General features: G+C 41.6%; 1 protein-coding gene across 2 annotated transcripts in view; it reads right to left on the reverse strand.

Moving 5' to 3' along the window:
• Positions 1-12256: 12256 nt before the first annotated feature.
• The window catches only part of LOC131224847 (P-loop NTPase domain-containing protein LPA1 homolog 2-like), a 79139-nt gene continuing 68527 nt past the window's right edge, over positions 12257-22868 (reverse strand). Inside the window, exon 7 of one of the 2 annotated variants that reach the window (XM_058220270.1) lies at positions 12257-12942. In XM_058220270.1, coding sequence (XP_058076253.1) covers positions 12559-12942 — 384 coding nt within the window. In that variant the 3' untranslated portion in view covers positions 12257-12558. The remainder of the gene's footprint in view (positions 12943-22868) is intronic. The other variant, XR_009161195.1, reaches the window with a different exon arrangement.

The following is a 22868-nucleotide window of genomic DNA, read 5'->3' on the forward strand; positions in this document are numbered from 1 at the left end:
GTCCAAGTCTTCATCAAACTTCTCTATATATTCAAGTTGAAGAAGCATTGTCAAAGTTCAAGATTTCAAGCTCAAGTTCAAGTATAATCTCCAAGTTTAGTACTTTAAAGACTCAAGAACTCAAGTCTTTACTCAAGCTCAAATTAAAGATTTGAAGACAAGCTTCAAGTATTTCAAGTGTGTGCATTTGCAGAGTAAACAGTGTTTCAATTGTTTAAACTCATAAACAAGGTATGGATGACCTTAAATTGACCATAGGTTAGGTCACATTCATTGCATATGCTATGTGGGTCATTTCATATGTTTATAGGTCATTTCCTCGACCAGTCCTAGTTTTTGTTCGACTAGTCCAAGCTCGGGCTTAACCAGTACAAGAGTGTCTTGACTAGTCCAAGGTTTGTTGTGAATTTTTAAAAATTTTGTTGGACCCTCGACCAGTTGTGGAGACTGCTCAACCAGTCAAGTGAACAATGCTCGACCAGTTATGCAGGCTCGACTCAAAGTCCAGCAAGGTTTTTTGGTTCCACTCGATCAGTCGAGCAAGCCACTCAATCAGTCGAGTAACAACCTTATCTTATCGCGATAGAAATTTTGAAATTTAGTTGGTCCTTCGACCAGTCGAATCAACCCTTATAGCAGTTGAGTGAATAGTGAAAGTGCCCTGTTTTGTCAATTAGCGTGTGCGTTGAGTTAGCTATACAGAAGAGCCCCATAGGAAGATTGATCAAGCGTCTGTCTCAAATGGATGTGTGCCAGAACTCGCCACACATAAATCTTAGCCTCATATCTCATATCCCAAAACACCAGGTAATTAAAATCCTTAAAATTGAATAGATCACCCTAAGGAATTATGGTTAGAAAACTTTTTCCAAACTCAGAAAAATCTTTATGTTTTTTGCCTTTGTCGATTTATCGACAAGTGGTTCGATGAAATTGAACCTTATTGTCGATGTCCTCGAAGCTCACTCGATACTATCGAAATGAGGACATAAGATGTCCAGCAACCACAAAGATATTTGGACTGAACTATCGATGTATTGATAGAGGATTCGATATCATCGAAATTTGAATCTCGAGTCCATCGAGTAGACTCGATAAAATCGACACCAGGTCTATTGTGTCCAAAGTTCTGCTAAGGCAAATCATGTAATCTTCGATATATCGAAGAGCTTCTCGATATCCTCAGAATTCAAATCTCGATTATATCGGAATCCCTTCGATGATATCGAATTGGGACACATTTATATCCAACAAGTTTTTTAGGTTGTTTCTCTTGGATCGGGGGTCACTCGATAAAATCGATATTCAAATATCGATGATATCGAGGCATGGTCGATGTCATCAAAGATGGACACAAACTGTCCAGCAAGCTTATAAGAAAATTTCTTAAAATTATCGATGAATCAACACTACCCTCGATATCATCGACATTCAAATTCCGATGATATCGAGTGATGCTCGATCATATGTTTTTCCTGAAAAATCTTCAGTGGCAAGTCTCCCACATTTTCAAATGTCGAGGAATCAAACCTCATGTCGATGAAATTGGAGTTCGAAATCCGATGACATCGACGCATGTTCGATTTCCTCGACCAGCTGGCAAAAGGTTTCAAAAGTGTTTGACATTTGAGTTCGTGTCATCGAGCGGCCAGTCGATGCTATCGAGAGTATACGCTCGATGATATCGACCCTGCTCGATGATTTTGAACTCTGTCAAAAATATGACCGTTTTATATCTGTTGGAACCTTTTGCCTATTAATTGAGAACTTGCTCTTGATTCTTGAATAGAGAAAATAGAGAGTGCTTTTGTGTGTTTAACCCTAGATCATATACCCTAAGACTTTTTCTCTCATGGGAGTATATAAGACACATATATCATGTGTGGGGTCCACACGTCCCAAACAAGAAGGATGGACGGCCTTGGTCAAACCCACAGAACTTGCTGTGTCAGTACATCAGCTATATAGCTAGTGTAAGGTACACTAGCCAATCCGTTTCCACAGAGGTGGGTCCCACGTGGGGCCCACCATAACGTTTATTTTCCATTCAATCTGTTCATAAGGTCACAAAGACCTGAATTATGAAGAAAAACAAATTTCATATTTATCCAAAACTTCTGGGACGCAAAAAGGGTTTCAATGGTAGATGTTAAATCCCCATCTGCTCCTTGTAGTGTGGACCACCTGAGTTCCTTGTACGGCTGATTTTTGGGGTGACCCGCTGATTAAAGGGGACCCATCAAATGCACGGTGTTGATGTTCAACACACATCATGGTGGGGCCCGAGGTGGGGCCCACTAACCCTGCGCCAACCAAGCAACGGACGTTGTTTGTTGCAGCGTCCAGCGTCTACTGTTTTATGTATTTTTTTTTAAAGATTTTCATAGGTGGGGCCCACATCAGGAGGATCTAGTCTGTCAGCTGGGTTCCTGGGCTCGTGACGGGCTTAACAAGCCCAATATTAGGCATGTTTTGATGTATAGAAACTTCGTAGTGGGCCATATCAATTTCTCACTATTAAAATAATATTTAGATGGTGTGGCCTACCAAAGTTTCATATTAGCTTCGCTTTTTGGCTCAACGCCTAAAATGAACTGGGAAATTTGATGCACAGTGTGGATCAAACACATATGTCACGGTGGGTCCCACCGCCCTAGCTGGACAGTGCGGACACCACATGTGCAGGGTCTCACCTCACTGTCCCAGGACGGTGAGACAGAACACACGCATTACGATGGTTCCCACCACCCACAGATGGACGGTGAGGGTAAAACCCACACATCACGACGGTGCCATGTGGGTGGGCCACCAAGGTTTGGATCAAGCTATTATTTGTGTTTCCCTTCACCTGGGACAGGCCAACGGGCCTGCCACTAGACAGACCAGCAAGGTGGGCCCAACATAAGGATGGCATGGATATAATACATACTTCATGGTGGGTCACACACCTCTTCATCATCATCACCATTCAAAGGAAGAGAGAGAGAGAGAGAGAGAGAGAGAGTGTGTAGTTGAGGGACCTCGCCACTATGGATCCCTCATATGATTATAATACATACATCAAATTGGTCCCATCACAAGTGGGACATCGCATTAAAAATCAACGGTAGATCACCCACCTATTGGCCTTCTCCTTTATTTCCTTGGACTCTTAGACTCCTTAGCTTCAATCTTGATAGAGGATGATGAAGTTTTGATGGTGGGGATGAGAGATTGGGTGGTAGAGAAGTGGGCCACACTTGGGTTACTCTTGGAAGGCTTGGACGTTGGATTTTTTTATTGCTTGGGAGTGAAGAGAGAGAATGAGAGAGAGAGAGGGAAGTGATGGGATGAAAAGAGATGGAGTGATGGGTAATGGGTGATGGGTGGAGTGATGGAGTTGTAAGAAAGGGATGGATAGAGAGAGAGAGTTGACTTTGGGAATGAGAAAGGGATGGGTTGCTTGTACTTGTGGTATGGTGTGTGCTCGACTTGATTAATTGATTGATTGATGGGATAGGTTATAGAGATTCTCTCGAAATTCACACACGCGGCGTTTTTCTCGAAATGAATGTGGGCCCACATCTTCAGGTCTGGGTATCGCATTGGCGCGAGAGACATGGCGTTGGAACCGCAGCGATGGCGCGGTCGTTAAGATGCAAGTTTCGAGTCGAGTCGACTTAGATCTACGGGCTGCAACTTAGGATTGAGCGGAAATGTCGATTTTAAGTCGAGAGTCACCGCAATTCAACCGGGAGGACCGCGGAAGCCTACGGAACGGTACGGACTAGGATATATCATTTAGCGTGGGAGAATGTACGTAATATCAAGAAAATCCTAAGGAATGCCACATAACAGCAGTTAAAAGAATCATCAAGTATGTGGCTGGAACAACCTCTTTTGATCTATGGTATCCATTCGAAACATCTACCATCATTGCTAGATATTCAGACGCCAATTGGGCTGAAAATTTAGATGATCGCAAATCAACTAGTGGCAGTTGTTTCTATATCAGAAATTGCTTGGTGTCTTGGCAGAGCAAGAAACAAAATTCAATATCTTTGTCCACTACCAAAGCCAAATACATCGCCGCAGGTAGTTGTTGTGCACAACTCCTCCGGAGGAAACAAATGCTACTAGATTATGGGATTAAGCAATCCACAATGACTCTCTTCTATGACAATACTAGTGCCATCAATATTTCAAAAAATCCTGTTCAACATTCTTGGACCAAGCATATTGACATTCGTCATCATTTGATCCGAGAACTTGTTGAAGAAAAGATCATTGTGTTGGACTGTGTCTACAGAAAAACAACTCGCTGATATCTTAACAAAGCCTCTTGATGCAAACAGGTTTAGTGATCTTCAGAAATCAATTGGAGTATGCGCAAATTGATGGACAACTCAGTCATAATGAACTAAATAGGCATATCTTAGGGTTGTGGTCCTCATGTTTGTTAAATGGTTAATTGTACATGAACAATATAGGCATATCTTCATGAATTAAACATGCTATTTATGTGAAGAGAAATGATTTTTTTTTATTTTACATTCTCGATGATATCGACTATATCTCGATATCATCGAGATTTAAATACCGATGACATCGAACTACACCATCGATGTCATCGTCGGCTCTCGGCAAGACAAGAACGTATCCATTGGACTTCCCCAACGGTCATCTCATATCTGTTGGTTCTTCCCAACCCTCATCGACACAGTTTTCAATGACATTATGAGCCCAAGTTCAATGACATCGGATTGGTTTCGATGTCATCGACACTTTCTGCTATAAAAAGGGAACGAGAGCACGAAAAATCTATCTTCTCTGGTTCTCTCTTTTCTGCCTTCTTTAGTTTCCCCCTTCCTCCTACTGCCTTCCAGATACTGAACAAGAAAAATGGTGAAAGGCAAAAGTAAGGATCTTTCTTCCTCTTCGAAAACCAAGAAGGGTAAAAATGCAAAACCGACGGTAAATAGCTCTCCTCCAAACCGATCAGATTGGGAGCAAGTCATAATCGCAGATCGTATTATTCTGAACATCGCTATTGATCCATACGGAGTGGATCTTCTGTTGCAAACAATAGGATGGCAGAACATACTCAGCCTTGGTGGTCTGTTCCAGTATGAGATGATTCATCAATTTTTCAATAGTTACCACATTGTTCGTGATGACCCCCCCTGTATTCGTCTAGAGTTCATGTATCAAACCAAACTCATTACTCCAGTCATCCTTGGCCGACTTCTAGACGTAGGTGTGACTCGAATTCCAGTCACTAAACGGAATCTAAATGGGTTAGGTATGTGGGAGGAAATTACACATGCATTGTGTCAAGGTATCACAATTCCTAAAAATGATGAAAATATGCTTCATGTCAAATATCTTAGAACCACATTCAAAATCCTCCACAATATCCTCAGTACAAATGTGTATCCATGTGACACAAAAGGAAAGAGTCTCAACTCTTTTGTGCTTAATGTTCTATACGATGTGTATCAAGAGGTCCCTGTGTGCCTACCAACTCTCATTCTTGAGCAATTGATTAGGATAATCAAAGGGGATCACCTTAATACACTCCCATTTCCATCCCTCATATGCAAGCTAGCACATTTTGTGGGCCTACCGCCGACTTCGGACAAAGTGCAACCGGAGGTATGGTTCGATGATGATGCAGTTCAACAGTTGTACCTCTCCATTTATTCTCATCTGGATAGTCCTCCTGTGCGAGAAAATCCGTCAACACCATGAGGATCTAATCGGACGCCACTCCGTAGTCTTAAGTCAGTCACAAACCACCGGCATCACATACTTGAACATCATCTGCTGAATGGACAAGTCGGGATTGACGAGCGTCTTCACAACTGCGAGGTGTCTAACCGGGATAGAGGATAAGATCGATGCTCTCCAGCATGCTACACAACAAGTCATTGACCTACTGACCGATGGAGCAACTCAAGCACCCTAGTTGGTGAAGGAGTTGGCGTGAATGTGTTCATACATGGACAATGAGATTACTTTCTGAAGGGGCAAAATGATTTTCGTCTGTGGTTGGATATTTTGGGTTGTTCGTCCTCTGAATGAGGAAAATCCTTTTTATTTTGATATGCCCATGGATGGGTTGAATACTTTGATGGATATTTGTTTTTAATGCTTTAAATACTGCCAAGCTTGGGCAGTTCTTTTGGATATTTTGGTACATGAATGATGCTATATATATTCTGTGCCTACTTCCTGTTAAGCCTATTTGCTCATATTATTTACTGATGATCTGTTTGAGCTTTATAGGAACTGTCTATGAGATGCATGTTATGTGACAAATGATAATTGATTCTCTGTTGATTATTAAATGCCCATAGAAGTGGTTTACTGTGTGTGATGTGGTGATTCCCAGCTTTACAATGCATATCTATCGGGAAATGTTTCCCTAATTATATGCTCACATGGAAACTTACAGCTCTCCTTTTGCCTTAATTCTCCCAGTTTCTTTACTATCAACTTCAGTCATTCGATCTATTATTAGTATATTAACCTTTGTCAATGACTGACAAAAAGGAGGAGAACAAATCCCACCATGAGAACACATTGGATATATGTTTTTAAGCATGGTGATGCAGGTGATAGGGGGAGCAGCTGCAAGAAGATAGGGAGCAACTACTTGAATCAAGATTGTGTGTAAACTCCATAGTATCTTTGTAAAATTGTGTAAAGTTCATGTACATACAATTTAGGATGTTGTTCTAGGTGTGTTTTAGGTGTTTTGTTAGGTAATTGACAAAGGAGGAGATTGAGAGTGCCCTGGTTTGTCAATTAACGTGAGAGTTGAGTCACTAAGACAAGTGGGCCCCATATGAAGATCATCAAGCGCCTGCCTCAACTGGATGTGTGCTCCGAACTCGTCAAAGGTAAACTAAGCCTCACATCCCATGTCCCAAAACACCCATGAATATAAACATATGAAAACTTATTTTGCAAAACAGGAAAATTTCTAAGTTTTCAACCTTTCTCGATATATCGATATCACATCGATGTGATCGAACACCCGTTATCAATGTCCTCGAAAAGTACTCAATATCATCAAATTGAGGACATTTAATGTCCAGCAACCAACTAGATCCTTAGATAAAATTCTCGATAAATCGATGGACTCTTCGATATCATCGAAATTCAAATTCTGATAACATCGAGACGGCTCGACATAATCGAATTCTGGCTGGTTTGTGTCCAGCGTGCTATTAAGGCAAATCTCACATTTATCGATAACTCGAAACGAGCTTCGATTCCATCGAAACTCAAATTCCGATGATATCGAGGGAGCTTCGATGTTATCGAATTTGGACCAAACTAATCCAGCGAGCTCAATAGGAAAATCCTATAAAAATGACTGAGGAATCGATGATGTATAGATATGATCGTAAATCAAATATCGATAAAATCAATATCTGCTCGATATCATCGAAATAGATCAAAGATTGTCCAGCAAGCTCTTTTGAAAATCATGTGGAAGTGATCGATGTATCGAACATATTGTCGATGAAATCGGAATTCAAACTCCGATGACATCGACGCACGCTCGATGGCATCGATCCTTAGGCAAAAAGTTTCAGGTATATACTTCAGTGGAGTTTGTATCATCAAACTTGCCTCAGTAGCATCGAAAGTATACGTTCGATGACATCGAAACAGGCCCAATGATATTAAACTCAATTAGAATCTGACATCTTTATTACCGTTGGAACTTTTTGTCTATTTAAGGAGAGCTTGTTCTTGGTTGTTGTATTGAGAAAAAGAGAGAAAGCTTTGAGAGAGTAACTACACATCATCTACCCTAAGCCCTTTTTTTCTCATGGGAGTTCATCCTTTAATCTACCCTCATCATTAATATTTAATAGAGTGGACTGGGGAATGAACTTCCGCATTCAAGGATCATCCAGCTACCACCTTAATGGCAAATCATTGAGCTGGGATCCCTTGAATGCCTAAGACCTTGGAATCTCACCATTGCTTTAATAGGTAATATTTATCATAGTAGATTTCGAGATAACTTTGACCCAACCCGTCACCTTTATTGATACATCTTCGAGTGTTGCGGATCAAGGAAGCTGAAGAATCTTCATCAACAAGGAGAAGATCTTCATCAACATGTTGAACGGGGCTTACCTACTTATCTGTAAGTCATTAAAGTCCAAAGACCCTTTTGATCATTCCTTTTGTAGGTTTGGGTCAAATGTGCTTCTCACCCCTATCAAGTCCTCATAGGAGGCCTCCGACGAGAGAGTACGTGTGAGTGTAGTGTGTTAACATTTGCTTGTGTAGGGCATAAACTTAGGTCCTTAGTGTAGGTCTTTGGCCTATGTAGCCTAAAAGTTAAGTTCCTTGTGTGGATCCTATGCTCTTGTGTAGAACATAAAGCTTAGGTATTGTGTGTTGACCTTTGCCCTTGTGTAGGGCATAAACTCTAGGGTCCTTGTGTGAATCATTAGCCTTTGTGGCTTAAAACCTTAGGTTCCTTGTGTGGATCATTTGCTCTTCTGTAGGGCATAAAACCTGGGTGCTGTGTGTTGACCCTTGCTCCTGTGTTAGGCATAAACTTGTGTCTCGTGAAGACATGTTAGGTAACATATGTAGGTCCTAGAATCAGCCTTGTGTAAGTTATACTAGTTTAAGGTAAACCTAATTTGAAACCTTTGTTAGTGAAATACGGTACACTCAAGGGTTGAGTGCGTCCGCCGGGAGTGGAGTAGGCATATAGCCAAACCACTATAAAATGACTGTGTTTGAGATTTTTATTTGCATATTCTTTTATTGTGTATACTTCAAATGATCACATAATGCATGATTATTTAGAACTGATCAGTATCATATCTCACACACAGTCACTCAGTGTATCCATCATAGACTAAATTTATATACTGTTTAGATATTGAATAGTCTTGTGATTGGATCATCTATGTGGCTTGGAAGCAATTAGAGTTAAGTTGAATATATCTTGATAAATTGTTATATTAGATCAAGATAATGGTAATAGGATTTTAAATTGGCATAAAATTTTATAAAGTCCTATTCACACCCCTCTAGGACACTTTGACCTATTCTGACTTCTACTAAAGCGGTTATTACCTCAATTTCACCATTGTCATGTACCGAGTCGAGGTGGGTGGTATTCCGACTGCTGAGGCCAAGTAGGGCGAAACAAATCAGGATCCCCCATTATTAAGCCGATCGCTAGATTGGTAGGGATTGACACACCCAATACTTTGCCTTTTTGAAAATGTTGTCCCACTCTTATGTGAGGATGGTGGTTTACCCATGTGTGGTATGTTTATGATTTATGGTGGAGACGTATTAGCAGATGATGACGGATGTTGTCCCACTTTTATGTGAAGATGGTGGATTACCCCCCTGTGTATGTTCGTAGTTCCTGGTAGAAATGTATTATGTGTTAGGGAGATGTACTCACAGAAATGAGGGATGTTCAATATTTAACTCATGCATTCATTCATCCACTATTCACTCGGGCTGGTGGTGCGCAAATAAATCATTATGTGCACATTTGCAATGGCTACAATTTCGGTTAGGTATGGGACTAACCTGAGATCAGGAGTTTACCACATTAAGTCTAGCTATTTAAATCAGGTATAGGACTGGTTTGGATAGAAATTCTTTGTGATGAACCACACAGCTTACGATACAACGCACTATCATCCTGACTCCACACACCAGCTTTGTTATCCCTTCTCCATCGTATGCCATATAGTAGAATATGAAATTTAATTATTTTGTATATGATAATTAACTATTCTTATGATTCATGGTCGCCTGTCGAGTAGCATATCTAACATTGATGTCATGTTTATGATAACCTGTATAGTTATACAACATGCTTGATTGATAACCTGCTCACCTATGATAACATGCTCGGTTGATAATATGCCTATGGTTGTTTTGAATGTCTTTACGGGAGCGCCCTGATAAAGCCATGTTTTACTCCCAGCATGCAGTAGACTCACGAGATGTAGTTTGCTCATACAGATGACTTACACTTTTTTCATGATGCACGCAAGAGTTGTTTGAGTTTGCTATTGTTTCCTTCATTACTGTTGAGCTGATGCACCATATTATGTGTGATATATCGAACAGGTTCGTCTATTCAATATGCGTTGATATCATGTGCAAAATGTATAACCGCCTAATCAAATTAACCATTCAGAGACAAAAAATCTCTTCCATGGGCTAGGTTTGGTATTAGGAAATTCGCTAACTGTTCACCAAGTTCGGTAAGTGGCGAAGGAGTTGAGAGCCTCCAACAGGTGTAAACGTAAATCCTTGAACTATGACCAATGTTGTTGGTTAGCCAATAGAAAACTACCTAATGTCACTTGCAGGAGCCTCCAACTAGAGTGTACGCCAGGTAAGTCTTTATGTATGCCACCGAAATGAGTGTATACATGATTAGTCCATGTCTAGGCCACCAACACGGGTGAGTACATGGAAAGTATTTGTGTAGGACTGTAAAAGTTTTAGGTAAACCTAATTTAAAACCATCGATAGTGAATACCGGTATACTCAAGAAAAGTGCATCGCCAGGAGTAGATTAAGAAAACTGAACAAATATAAATATTTGATTGTGAATTATGTACATTCTTATTCATGCGTATGTGTTTTATTAATTATATCATATGAATACTTGAATTAAATTATATGCTAGGCACATAATTTGTAATGCACACATAAACTAACTATCAATTATAAACTGGATGCATAGTTTGCATATATTTAATAGCCTATGTGATTGGATCCTCTATTAGCTTGAAAGCCTTAGAAATAATTACCTTGCTCATTTTAATTAGTAAATTAGTTTAAGTTAGACAATTATTTTTTTAATTGGCATAAAAAAAATTTTGTCCTAATCACCACCCTTATAAGACATATCGTTCATTCTATAGCTCCGCCCAAGCTTCCACGTATAGGCCAAGGCTCACCACCACACAATTTCAGACATGACATAGGCACTCTATTTGCCAAGAAAATCCTCATAGCAGGCCTTTCGAGTGGGTGGAAAGTAGATCCAGGTTACAAAATCTAGGTTTTTGAGAGTTTATCCAACCGCACATAAATACTTATACCTATGTTTGCTGGTGTAAAAAGCCTTTAGTATTACGTTTCTACGTGTTTTCCCCCTGAATCTTGAATGAGGCTCTCCAAAGGTGCTTTGCACAGAGTTCATCTAGTATGGTCCAATTTGTAACAACCAGGCCCACCGTCCTGTGATCCAAATGTTTATTACCACACTTAGAATAGCCAAGCATTTAAATAAATAAATAAATAACAGAACAAAACAAAACAAAACCAAAAAAAAGAAGAAGATTGAATCATCCAACTCTATTATCCAGCAAATGGACAATTCATCGTCGTCATCATATAAATAATTATCTAAGAAACAAACAGCAACAGTCCACTGGATCCTTACTCTTGCTCCGGTGGTAGACTCTCAGGAGTTTCAACACCCGGTCAAGGGTTCGAGCGTCCATAGGTGGAGAAATCCCACTACGGCATGAGTGTGTGGGGGTGTGTGCGCGTGTGTTAGAAAAATTTATATATATATATATATATATACACACACAGCAACAGTCCACATTGATGGCTCGGAAATTGCAGGATTCAGCATGTGCAGCCATGTTTCACTGATCAAAACCACCGATTTCATGGGCACCCCATAGATTGGGATGCCTCAAAAGTCTCTCATATTGAAAGATCCCATCCTTTGATCATTGGACTACTTTCCATTGAACACGGACCATTACAAGTTCACAACATCTCACCTCACCTATCTGTATTTCGTAAGCCACCAACTAAGCATCAGATAACAGGATACAAGCAGTAGTGCCCAAAAATTCAAACCATCCTCCCATGATTCAGTTATCCAGACTATTGGTACCCTATCCACCAGCATGCAGCAATTTTTTCAACTGAATGTGAAATTACGGACCTCAATAGTATCTCTACTAACTGTCCATTTGCAAGCCACAAACTGAAAAGACAAGATGGTCCCAAAGGAAGAAAAAAAAAAAAGGAAAAGGAAAAGAAAAGAGAAACAGTTGGGTGGATGAGCATCTACCGTGCGGCCCCAGTAACCAATGATCTAGATCAACAAACTATCAGTCCACTTCTACAAACCATAGGATTGTCCACCTATTCCTTGATTCCACTGTGGGACAGATGACTCAACTTTCTGAAGGCAAAAATGTGAAAACTCATTTGATGAACTCAGTAAAGCTGCTTCAAAGACCGCGGAACTTAAATCAAAGGCCAAAGCCAGAAGCATTTCTATTTTTCTCACACAGAATTGAGTGGTATGTTTTCCACACACACGAGTGGAGAGAGGGGAGTCACACGTAGGGCAAAAGAAAACAAAACGAAAAATCTGAGAAGTCTTCGTTCCTGAGCATTCACATTCACTTGTATAGGGCAAAAAAAGCAGCAGCAGAGAAAAAAAAGAAAAGAAAAGAAAAAAGAACTAACCAATTCCACATCTCGCCTCAAATTCCAAGAGCTCTACACAAAAAATACCTCAAACTGCTACCTCTGAGGTGCTCCTGTAAGTATGGGCCCGTTGTTGAACAATGACCCATACTTACCCAATGGTGGAATGCTTTGGGAACGCCCCTGGAACCGTGGGTCCCTAAGTGAATGTTTCCTCATCCTACCATCCTCTGCCAGTGTCATGCTTCCTTGCTGGTTCCTCTCATCAGATAACAGAGAGGAGTAAGAACACAACATACGCTCGTCGCTTGTTTTTAGGAAGAGATTGAGATTCTGAGAGTACTTATCTGCTGGATTGCCTGGCAATGGCAGCTCCTCCTCATCATCTGACCAGTAACCATTTTCTTGTCCGTCACGCATGGCGAGATCCTCATACTCCTCATCAGACTTTGTGGACTCCTCATCAACAGATCCCTCAATCTTCCAACAGAAGCATTGGAATCAGTATTCCGTTGTGTCCAAAATAAATCCAAAAAGGAAACGGCTGAGAACAAGTAAATCCAAAATAAAAAATAAAATTAAAATTAAAAAAAACTTTGAAATATCCCGACAGGGGATAGGGAAACAACATTAAAGATGAAACGGTATCTTATCTAATCATAAGTATAATCTGAGAGAAAAGGATATGGTGCTATACCTTACTAGTTACAGCCTTACAGGCACTCAATCTCCATGTGTGGTCCACATGTACACAACATTTGGATTGTCCATCTATCACGTCCAACATGGATGGGGCATGCCCCAAAACTACCACCAGCCACATGATTCTAGTTACTGATTGTAGAATTTCAGAAGATTTTTGAAGATCAGAAGAAGGCAGTTGGTAAAACACACAACTATAATTTGCCATTGAATGGGCAGAAAGCATCCAATCAGTGGCTTGACCACTGGATCAGTCTAACCTCTGGTACATATGACCCATACTAAGGTCCAAGAGATGAACGGCCTGGATCCCATATGTCATGTATGGAGATTTGAGTGCTTGGTAACTTGGAAACTATCATTTACCATTGGATCCTTTCCCAGAATTTAACTGACTTTTTGCTAAGCTGCACATGTCCACATGTCCACTTGTGTGCAGCATCATGCCCATATATATATTTACACGCACAGAAAAAAAAAAGGTGTTCACTTATACTTTTGCTCAAGCAGCAACAAATTTGGGTGCGGGAGCAAGGAAGCGTCTCTTTCAAAAATGTAGACTAGGTAGAAAGGAGGAGCCGGAGTGACAGTCAAAAGCAGGAGCAGCACCTAGTTAAGTCCCTGCGACTAAGGTTGCACCTGGGTTAGGACATAGGCTACAAAGAGTGTTGACTATCAGGAGTTGGATGCAGTCAAGTGGTAATTGAGCACAATTTTGCCTAGTGTCTGAGAATACACAAGTTGGCCCTCTGAATATAATGGGGTTCGGATTTAGGCACTGATCAATGCACAGCTACATGGTCAGATTCACAGACATAGCAGTTGCATGGTTAGGGTTATAAATGGGGCCGAAAGAAGAAGACAATTGTCACAACTCCACTTCATGAGAGTAGATAGAATTCTTAGCTACATGACTCTTCCAACCAGGATACACTCATGCTTTGAATTGCACTTCAGACTTGCACCCCCGCTTCCTAGCTGTTTATCCTCAATAGCATTTTGAATAGATGCTTCCCATCTCCCACACCCAAATCTGTTGCTGCTTAGCTTCACACTTTGTGCAACTATAACATAGATCATGAAGGATGAAAAGAAAAGCAAAAGGGCCCCTTCGAATGGGATGCCTTCTGAGCAAAGGCATTAGGATGTTGTAGACCAGACCCCTTTAAGGTGTTTATGGAACACCATCATGTTCAAGGATGCACAGCCAATGGCCTGGGGGTAGCAAGATTACCAGCACGACACTTGGGGTTAACCCCACGGCCCAGTAGTGGAACACCATTATGTTTCGGGGCTTCTATAGTCAAGGTCCTGATAATGATATTCTTATTCATATCCAGAGAGATGGAAATGGTTTGCACCCTAATACATATGCTCTGATTAGAGCTTCTGACATACAAGAACGGCCATGTGTTCTGGGTTGGGTGCAGAGACTGCATCTCTGATGTGAGTCTGAGTGTGTTAACACTACGATTAATGATGTGCAATGGTTTGCACTCTGTTCCGTTCTGGTTAGAAACATGGTGTAGGCACGGTTATGTTGTTAGGAGTGTATATGGTTTGCACCCTAACTGATGACTCATGGTTAGAGAATGCAGAACAAGATGTTCAGTGAGGACGGATGCATCCCTGCAGTCATTCCCGTACAGGGGTAAGGAGAGACCTGTTGCAATTCATAAGCAAGCAGACCTTCTCCCTAGCATTTTACACCATCATGTTCTTGGTTGGCCACAAGGAAATATCCCCTATTTTTTCAAAAGAGACTCTTCTCAGCAAAAACACCATTATGCCTATTTATGGTAATGAGGGGTTCTCCTTTGTGAAGAGGACATGGCTTGGATTCTACCATGGATCCCTTTTACTCCATTGAGGAATTTTGCAGGGAAAGATGCTACTCTAAGCACAGTAAAAAAATATAGAGAGGAGGATAGGATGCCAGCACAGCTATTTGTGTCAAGAAGATGCCCTTTGTGATCTCTTAAGAGGATGCTCTAATTGCATCACGGCTGAAAACAGATAGTTGTCCCCTAAATAATGGAAAACAATTATGCATGTCTTTTCTGAAATGTTAAACTGCGTAATCATGAGTCTTTTAGTATCTCCTAAAGTTCCACTAAGAAATTCCATCATTCTTTCAAACTTTGCCCATGGTACTTGTCTCCCCAAGGTGTGATACATAGTGGGACATCAAATCATAAAACATCGAAGGCAATGGAGCCTCTAAAGAATGAGGTCCACCCATATTGCAACACCTGAGTCGTTTATGATGGATTGCCAGGCTGCGGCCTCTACTAGGTACTAGGAGAGAAGTCTTCCTTAACCAGGAAAGATTTCATTGCATGGGCATGTATTAGGGAAGGGGATTTCTTGCAGATCCAACCAAGAAGGGACACTGGTGTCTTCATTTTCCCTAACATGGTAGGCCAGGGTTCTTCAGGTTCCAACTCAACAACATGGTCATAGTAGGCTCAAGTCATATGGGCGGTTCCCAGTTAAAACAAGCAGGCACACCTTCCTAAGGCTTGTTAATTACTCGGGGGCCAAATGACAGCAGCTGCAGCTGCTGTACTTTTGGAGTGGAGTGAGTAGAGGCCCTGTCATGATGCCATATAAGCTGGGTTGTCAACTTTGCACTAATCAGGGAATGCCCCCTTTTTTAGTGGCGAAGATGCTCTAATACAGACCGGAGGTTCTCAGCCTCTGCCACTAGGGATGACAAGGGGCAAGTTTGACCGGCCAGCACAACACGATATGGCCCAAAGGTCCGAGCAGGAAAAAAACGCCTAGCCCAAAAATTTGATCTAATCCCTATTCACTGGTTCCCATTATGAATGTTCCAGGTGGCCACACATGCACCAAGAAATAGACATCTAGAGAATGAAAACAAACAGCCTACATCCAAGATGCATGTATTGTCTAACTAATGATTGAAACAACATATTTGTATAACAGAATATATAAATATATATTCAGTTAGGCCTGGCTACGCTAGACAGGTCAGGGTAAAATTACCCAAGCCCAAGCGCATGCCAAAATTTATCAGGCCTTACATAACCAGGGCTGAACCTTGCCTGGCCAATAGGTTCAAGCCCAATCAACAGTTGGGCTGGGTCAAGCAGCAGTGGCCCACTGCCACAGTGTCACCCCTACCTACCACGTGTGAGAGGCTACAGACTTCCTAGATTATCAGTTGAGTGGAAGCTCGATAAGAGCTAAGCATGCACAGTATAGGAAGAAGCTGCCTCTTTTCCACCGTTACTGCTAATGCCATTGCACCCAAGAGGATCTCATGTCTGAGAAACCTTTCTAAAGTAGACCTAAAAGCATTTGCCCACACTAAATCCACCAGTGTGGATTTTATGACCATATAAACAAGGTGGATGCTGCTAGCACAAAAAGTAAGGGGGTGCAGTGGATTCTACTGCACATGATTAAAGGTGAAGTGAGAAAAAGAAATCCAGCATCGAAGTAAAAGAGGGAGATCCCTTGTGGAAAGTAAGAGAGAGAGAGAGAACCTCTCTTAGGAGTGGCAACAATGTATTGCGTATCGGTAACGGTAGCCGTAACAGTCACCACTATTACTGATACAGGCATCGGCCATAACGGCCAATACAAGGGCATAACAACCGTTGCGATCCCTGTAACGATTGAAAAGTTTTTTTGCCCAAAAAAAATAATAATAATAAATAAATAAATAAATCTAGAAAATCCAAAATAATGTAAATATTCCAAATATGCATTTATTTTTTGTTTTGAACATATTTATGCTAGTGTAACGGTCTACTCTTTTGGTGAGAGTGTTGTATCGGGCCGTTTAGTGAATTTGTGAACATGGTTATATTTATCGAATATTTACACATCACAATTAAGCATTAAAACTATAAATAAAAAAAGAGGTACAAATACTACTTTTTAATTTTATTTTATTTTTAAAGGCCCTCGGAGCTTCTATTTGCTCAAATCACTTCAATCTATGGTTTTAATCTTAAAAATTATAGTAACAATGATTGAAATATGTTGCAAAATGTAGGAGAACTTTTGGAATAAGAAAAGTGGAAAAAAAAAATGCGGAGAAAAATGGATTTAAATAGAAAATAAGTGGCCATGTGCCCCGTAACGGCCGATACGGTCCAAAAAAAACCAATTGCCTCGTTTCACCCCCCGTATTGCGTAGTGGTCATGGCCATTACTTATACGTATTGGCCTTTACGGACGTATCGTAACAGATATGGAACACCTTGAGTGGCAATGCATCGGGTCGAGTTCGGTTCGAGTGGGATTGGGTTCCACTCATAACAAGGATGGGTCCAACCCAAAGACTACCCATTTATTAAACGGGTAAAAAATCTCAATCCTAGCCAAATACATCCATAAATGGATCACCCCACACCCAAACCACCTAACACATTTAAAAAGTATGAACATATTAAAAATATATATATTGTGATTTTGTATTAAAAAATATATAAAAATATAAAATTAGTATAGAAGCAAACCCCTACTATAATCCAAATTACAACCATGAATATAATCTAAATCAATAAGCTCAAAGTCACCCATCACGAGTGGAGTACAAAAGTAACAGTGTAACACCTAATAATCCATCCTATGTGAGCACTTGATCATATTCATAACCCATTAGGTCCAACCCAACAAGCCTGAACTCAAAATTGTTTTTGGGTTGACAAAACAAAACCTAAACCCAACCCATATGGGAAATGGGTCGACACAAACCCTGACTTTCTAGATTCAAATTCAAGTCTAGTGAGCTATCCGGTCAAGTTTTATCCCCTCTTTAATTTAAGCGTAGAGAAATGAAATGGAGAGAGAAGGCCGACAATAGCAATGGGATTTCCCACCTTGAAGAAGTGCCAGTTGCTCATAGTAGTGGATTGGGTCAAGTAGGGGCGTTTCCATACCCGACGCAGTTAATCATCATATCTAGTGTTGACACTGGAAGAATCCTATTCCAAGTCAAGACCAATTATAAGCAATGAATAAAAGGTTAAATGAACTTAGAACAAGGCAAACTCGAACCTATTAGAAATATCACCGATACCCTTGCTTGACGTGTTGTTCGTCCCATTTGCACCTGCATGGATTGCATTGCCATCCTGGATGGCTAGTCTTGCTACTGGAGCTCGTCCAGGCCTATGGATGCCCTCGAGACAATGAGAGAAGCTACTGGATTTCTCACCTTCGGAAGACCTTAAAACAACCAAGTAAATGAGTTGCTTGTGCACGTTATGGGCACTACCTGCGCAATCTATGCCATTGTGCCCGTGCACGGCCTGTTCCCTCCCTACGCACGCTATGTCACTATGCCTGTGCACAACTTGGGCGCTTGCCTCCCGTGCACCAACTTATCCCGATGGCATCTTGGGTACATGTATCAAACGTTGGTCTACTAGATTCCCGAGGGCATTTACGAGGTGCTCGACTCGCTTTTCCAGGATTAACACTTGTCAAGCTTGTCAATTCATTCCGAACTACACGACTCTCAGGCTAGATAGTCGCCTTCTTCTCGAATCATTCGATGAGTCGCGTCAGGCTACCCGAGACCTCAACAGCAAAAGCCAATGCTTCAGAACACTTTCTAGCTCATAAGTCACTGCTTCAAAGCCCTCTTTCTTGCTCCACTCGAGCATCGTCTTGGACCACACAAACAACCTCTGTCACTTTATGATCTCACGAGCCACCTTCATACATCATTACACATACCATGCCATGCACTCATGTTCATGTTGATTCAAGACATGAAAAATTAAATATGATATGCAAGATCTCATGCCTTAGATTATACTAATTCAGAAACAATCACATAAAATTCCACATCCCACACAAAAGTTCAAATATTCAAGCAAGGGGAATCTGTGCGGGTCCAGGCTTACACAGGCTAGGGCTGGATTAGTAAAATTATGGCCCAAACGATACTCAAAGGGAAGTAAAAATCATCCACACATGCACAGCAATAAGTCCCTAATTCAAAGGATTCACCAATTTCAATTCGGAGAACCCTAGGGTAAGAAAAGGGGCAAATAAATTGAAAGTAATGCAATCTAGGGTTAGGGTTAGGGAGAATGAGTATGAGGGGAGTAAAATAGGCGGAAATTTGAACCTGCAGATAGTCCCCGCGTGCGGACAACGGGCCAGGCCTGTCGTACATGCGCAGGGGTCTAGCCGCACGTGCGAGGGGGCTCCGAACGCGGAAAGCGCCTTCTTGGCTCTGGTCAGCCAAGGGAGGGCTTCAAAACCCCTAAGTTTTGTGTCGATCAGATGCGCGGTCTATGTGTGGTGCTCCGCCGAAGTTTTAGCCCTCCTGCAGGGCCAGAATCTGGAATTCTACTGTAAAGAGGAAAACTGTTGCAATAAAGGACAGATTTGAAGCGCAGATGGTGGTAGGAGATGAGAAATAGGAAGATGAGAGCAAATCGAGATTGATGTAGCTTCGCACCATGGTAGTTAGCCCTTCGATGAAGGGAGGGCTTCGCACCCAATTGGATTGACACAATTCGAGAACTCGGAGGAGTAGAAAAACGCAGAATTTTTATTAAGCTTCAATGAGAAAAAAAAAAAACCTACAAGGGATGCCTATTTACAAGAAAACCCTATACCCCAAAACTCGTGTCATGTGCGCAACCTATTACTTAGCAATGAAGTAAAAAAAAATAAAAACTAATCAAAGAAATCTAAACCGTCCATGATACTTTAAATGACATTAATAAGCAAAACCTAAAATATGAAATTAATCAGACTAGTAGGCCACGATCATGAGATCCCATGATGGGCTTGACTATCGGGCCCACTCCAACAAACCAAAACTCCGTCTTCTAGCTAGGAGGCCCTCCCTGGACGTCGTCATCAATCCAGATCGACGGTGGGGTCTTCCTTCTCCTTACGTATGTGCGTAAGGGGGCGGCGTGCGCGTGCATGTGCGCATGATGTCCCCATCAACTCTTCCCAACTGTGAAGATTTCGCCACTGGCGAAACAAAGCTCCTGAACCTCTCCAAGATGTCAAGATCAAGTCTCTGAAGCTCCTCGTCAATGAGCCACATGTTGTCTGAAGCTGGGCGTGACTTCCATTTAACCAGGTACTTCTGAAACCCGCCATCCGATGTTGAAACTATCTGATGGTCCAGAATATCCTCTATTTCCTCTCTGGGTGTGTGAAGGTTAGGTATGGGAAGTAAAGGCTGGGAAGAAAAGTCAAGAAGAGGCCATGTATCAAGGGACGGATATGGGAAATCAGGATGGGTGGGCGAAGGGCCGGACAAAATATTAGGGGTCCCCTGAAAAACAACTAGATCCTCCACATTGAATGTGGAACTAATTCCCATGGAAGGTGGAAGATCTACCATATACGCATTAAGACTGTTTCATTTTATAATTTTGAAGGGTCCAGCGCTACGCGCGTGTAATTTACGAACAGCCCCCTGAGGATACTACTCGAGCCTAATGCAGACCATCACAGAGTCCCCTACATTGAATTCCTTGAAATGTTTATGTTGGTCTGCAGAAATTTTGTAATGTTCATTACTAGTAGTGATCTTTCGCCTGATTTCTTAATGTAATGAATGGATGTGATGTGCAAAAGACTCTGCAAACTCTGATGGCCTATGGGACAATGATATAGGGACAAGATCAATAGGCTTCCTAGGCTTGTAACCAGTAACGACTTCAAAAGGACTTAGACTTGTGGGCCTATTGACAGAACTATTGAATGCAAACTCGGCTATGGGTAATACGGCATCCCATGTCCTGGTATTTAAACTGAGCAAACTCCCTAGGCTGCTATTAACCACCTCAGTCTGACCATCGGTCTGAGGGTGGTAGGCAGAAGAAAATTGGAGCCTAGCATCATGTGTCATAGTGTCTTCCAAAAGTAACTTATGAATCACACGTCACGGTCAGACACTATGGTTTTTGGTAACCCATGCAGTTTGACGACCTCACTAAAGAACAACTTGGCAACATGAGATGCATCGGAGGTCTTAGAACAAGGAATGAAGTGGGCCATTTCAGAAAAACAGTCCACGACAATAAATATGGAATCGTGTTTCTGGATAGTCTTGGGAAGTCCAAGCACAAAGTCCATACTAATGTCTTGCCAAGGGATGAATGGAACTAGCAAAGGTGTGCATAATCCCGTATTTTGTTTCTTTTGCTTTGCCAATTGACAAGTACGACATTGCCCTATAATTTTGACCACGTCTCGCTTGAGGCTTGGCCAATGAAACCTATCCTTTACTATGGTAATGGTCTTGTCTCGACCGAAATGACCTGCGACCCTTCTTGAATGCAACTCCCAAACAAGAAAATCGTGGAGGGAGGTGCGTGGTATGCACAAGCGGTCACTCCTAAACAAATATCCATCTAAAATCAAATACTCACTGCTAGCTCCGTACACAACTCCAAAATCTAGACACTCAGAATAATCTTCTTTAATACGCTTGAGGCCCGTAACTTCGACGCTCATGGAGTGGAATAATGCGACTCGACGACTCAACGCGTCGGCAGGCTTATTCTTTACGCCGACCTTGTATTTAAGCACAAAAGTGTACTCTTGAAGGAATTGAACCCACTTGGCATGCCTAGGGTTTAATTTCTTCTGAGAGTTCAGATATCTCAAGGCCTCATGATCTGAGAATAATACGAATTCTTACAGCAATAGGTAATGACGCCAATGGCGCAGTGATTGCACTGCCGCATAGAATTCCTTGTCATAGGTGGAATATCTTTGTTTCGCCTCATTCAGTTTCTCACTAAAAAAAGGCGACAGGGTGCCCTTCCTGACCAAGTACTCCTCCTATGCGGACTCCTGACGTGTAACATGCAACTTCAAAAGCTTTTGAAAAATCTGAAAGTCGCATGACTGGAGCTTCGGTCATCTTGACCTTTATCTCTTTGAAGGCCCTCAAGGCTGCCTTTGTCCATTGAAACTCTCCCCTTTTTACGCAATCCGTGATGGGAGCCATAATGGAACTGAAACCTCGAATGAACCGCCTATAGATAGTGGTTAAGCCGTGAAAGCTACGCACCTCATGAATATTGCGGGGTTCAGGCTAATTGACGATGGCCTTGACCTTCTCAGGATCCGCTGATATGCCCTCAGCTGACACAATAAAACTTAAGAAGATTAGACTACTAGATAAAAATGCACACTTCTTTAGGTTGGCGTACAACTTCTCGGCCCTAAAGATCTCACAAACCTGCCTCAACTGGTTGAGGTGTTGCCCCTTGGTCATGCTATAAATCTAGATATCATCAAAGTATACGACCAAGAACTTCTCCATGAAGGGCCTCAACACTTGGGTAATCACACGCATGAAAGTGCTTGGGGCGGTAGTTAACCCAAAAGGCATAACTAGCCACTCGTATAGCTCATCCTTTGTCTTGAAGGCCGTCTTCCACTCATCACCAGGGCGTACACAGATTTGGTGATAACCACTTTTGAGGTCAATTTTTAAGAAGATAGTAGCATTGGCCATCATATCCAACATATCATCAAGACGCGGTATGGGAAACCGATACTTGACTGTGATTTTGTTGATGGCCCTACTATCAACACATTTCCTCCATGTGTCATCCTTCTTACATGTAAGAAGGGCGGGCACGGCACACGGGCTCATGCTCTCTCGAATGAAACCCTTCTCTAGGAGCTCGTCAATCTACCTCTTCAACTCAGCATACTCCTTTAGGTTC

The sequence above is a fragment of the Magnolia sinica genome, chromosome 14 (assembly GCF_029962835.1).
Source record: "Magnolia sinica isolate HGM2019 chromosome 14, MsV1, whole genome shotgun sequence".
In the NCBI taxonomy this organism is placed as follows: domain Eukaryota; kingdom Viridiplantae; phylum Streptophyta; class Magnoliopsida; order Magnoliales; family Magnoliaceae; genus Magnolia; species Magnolia sinica.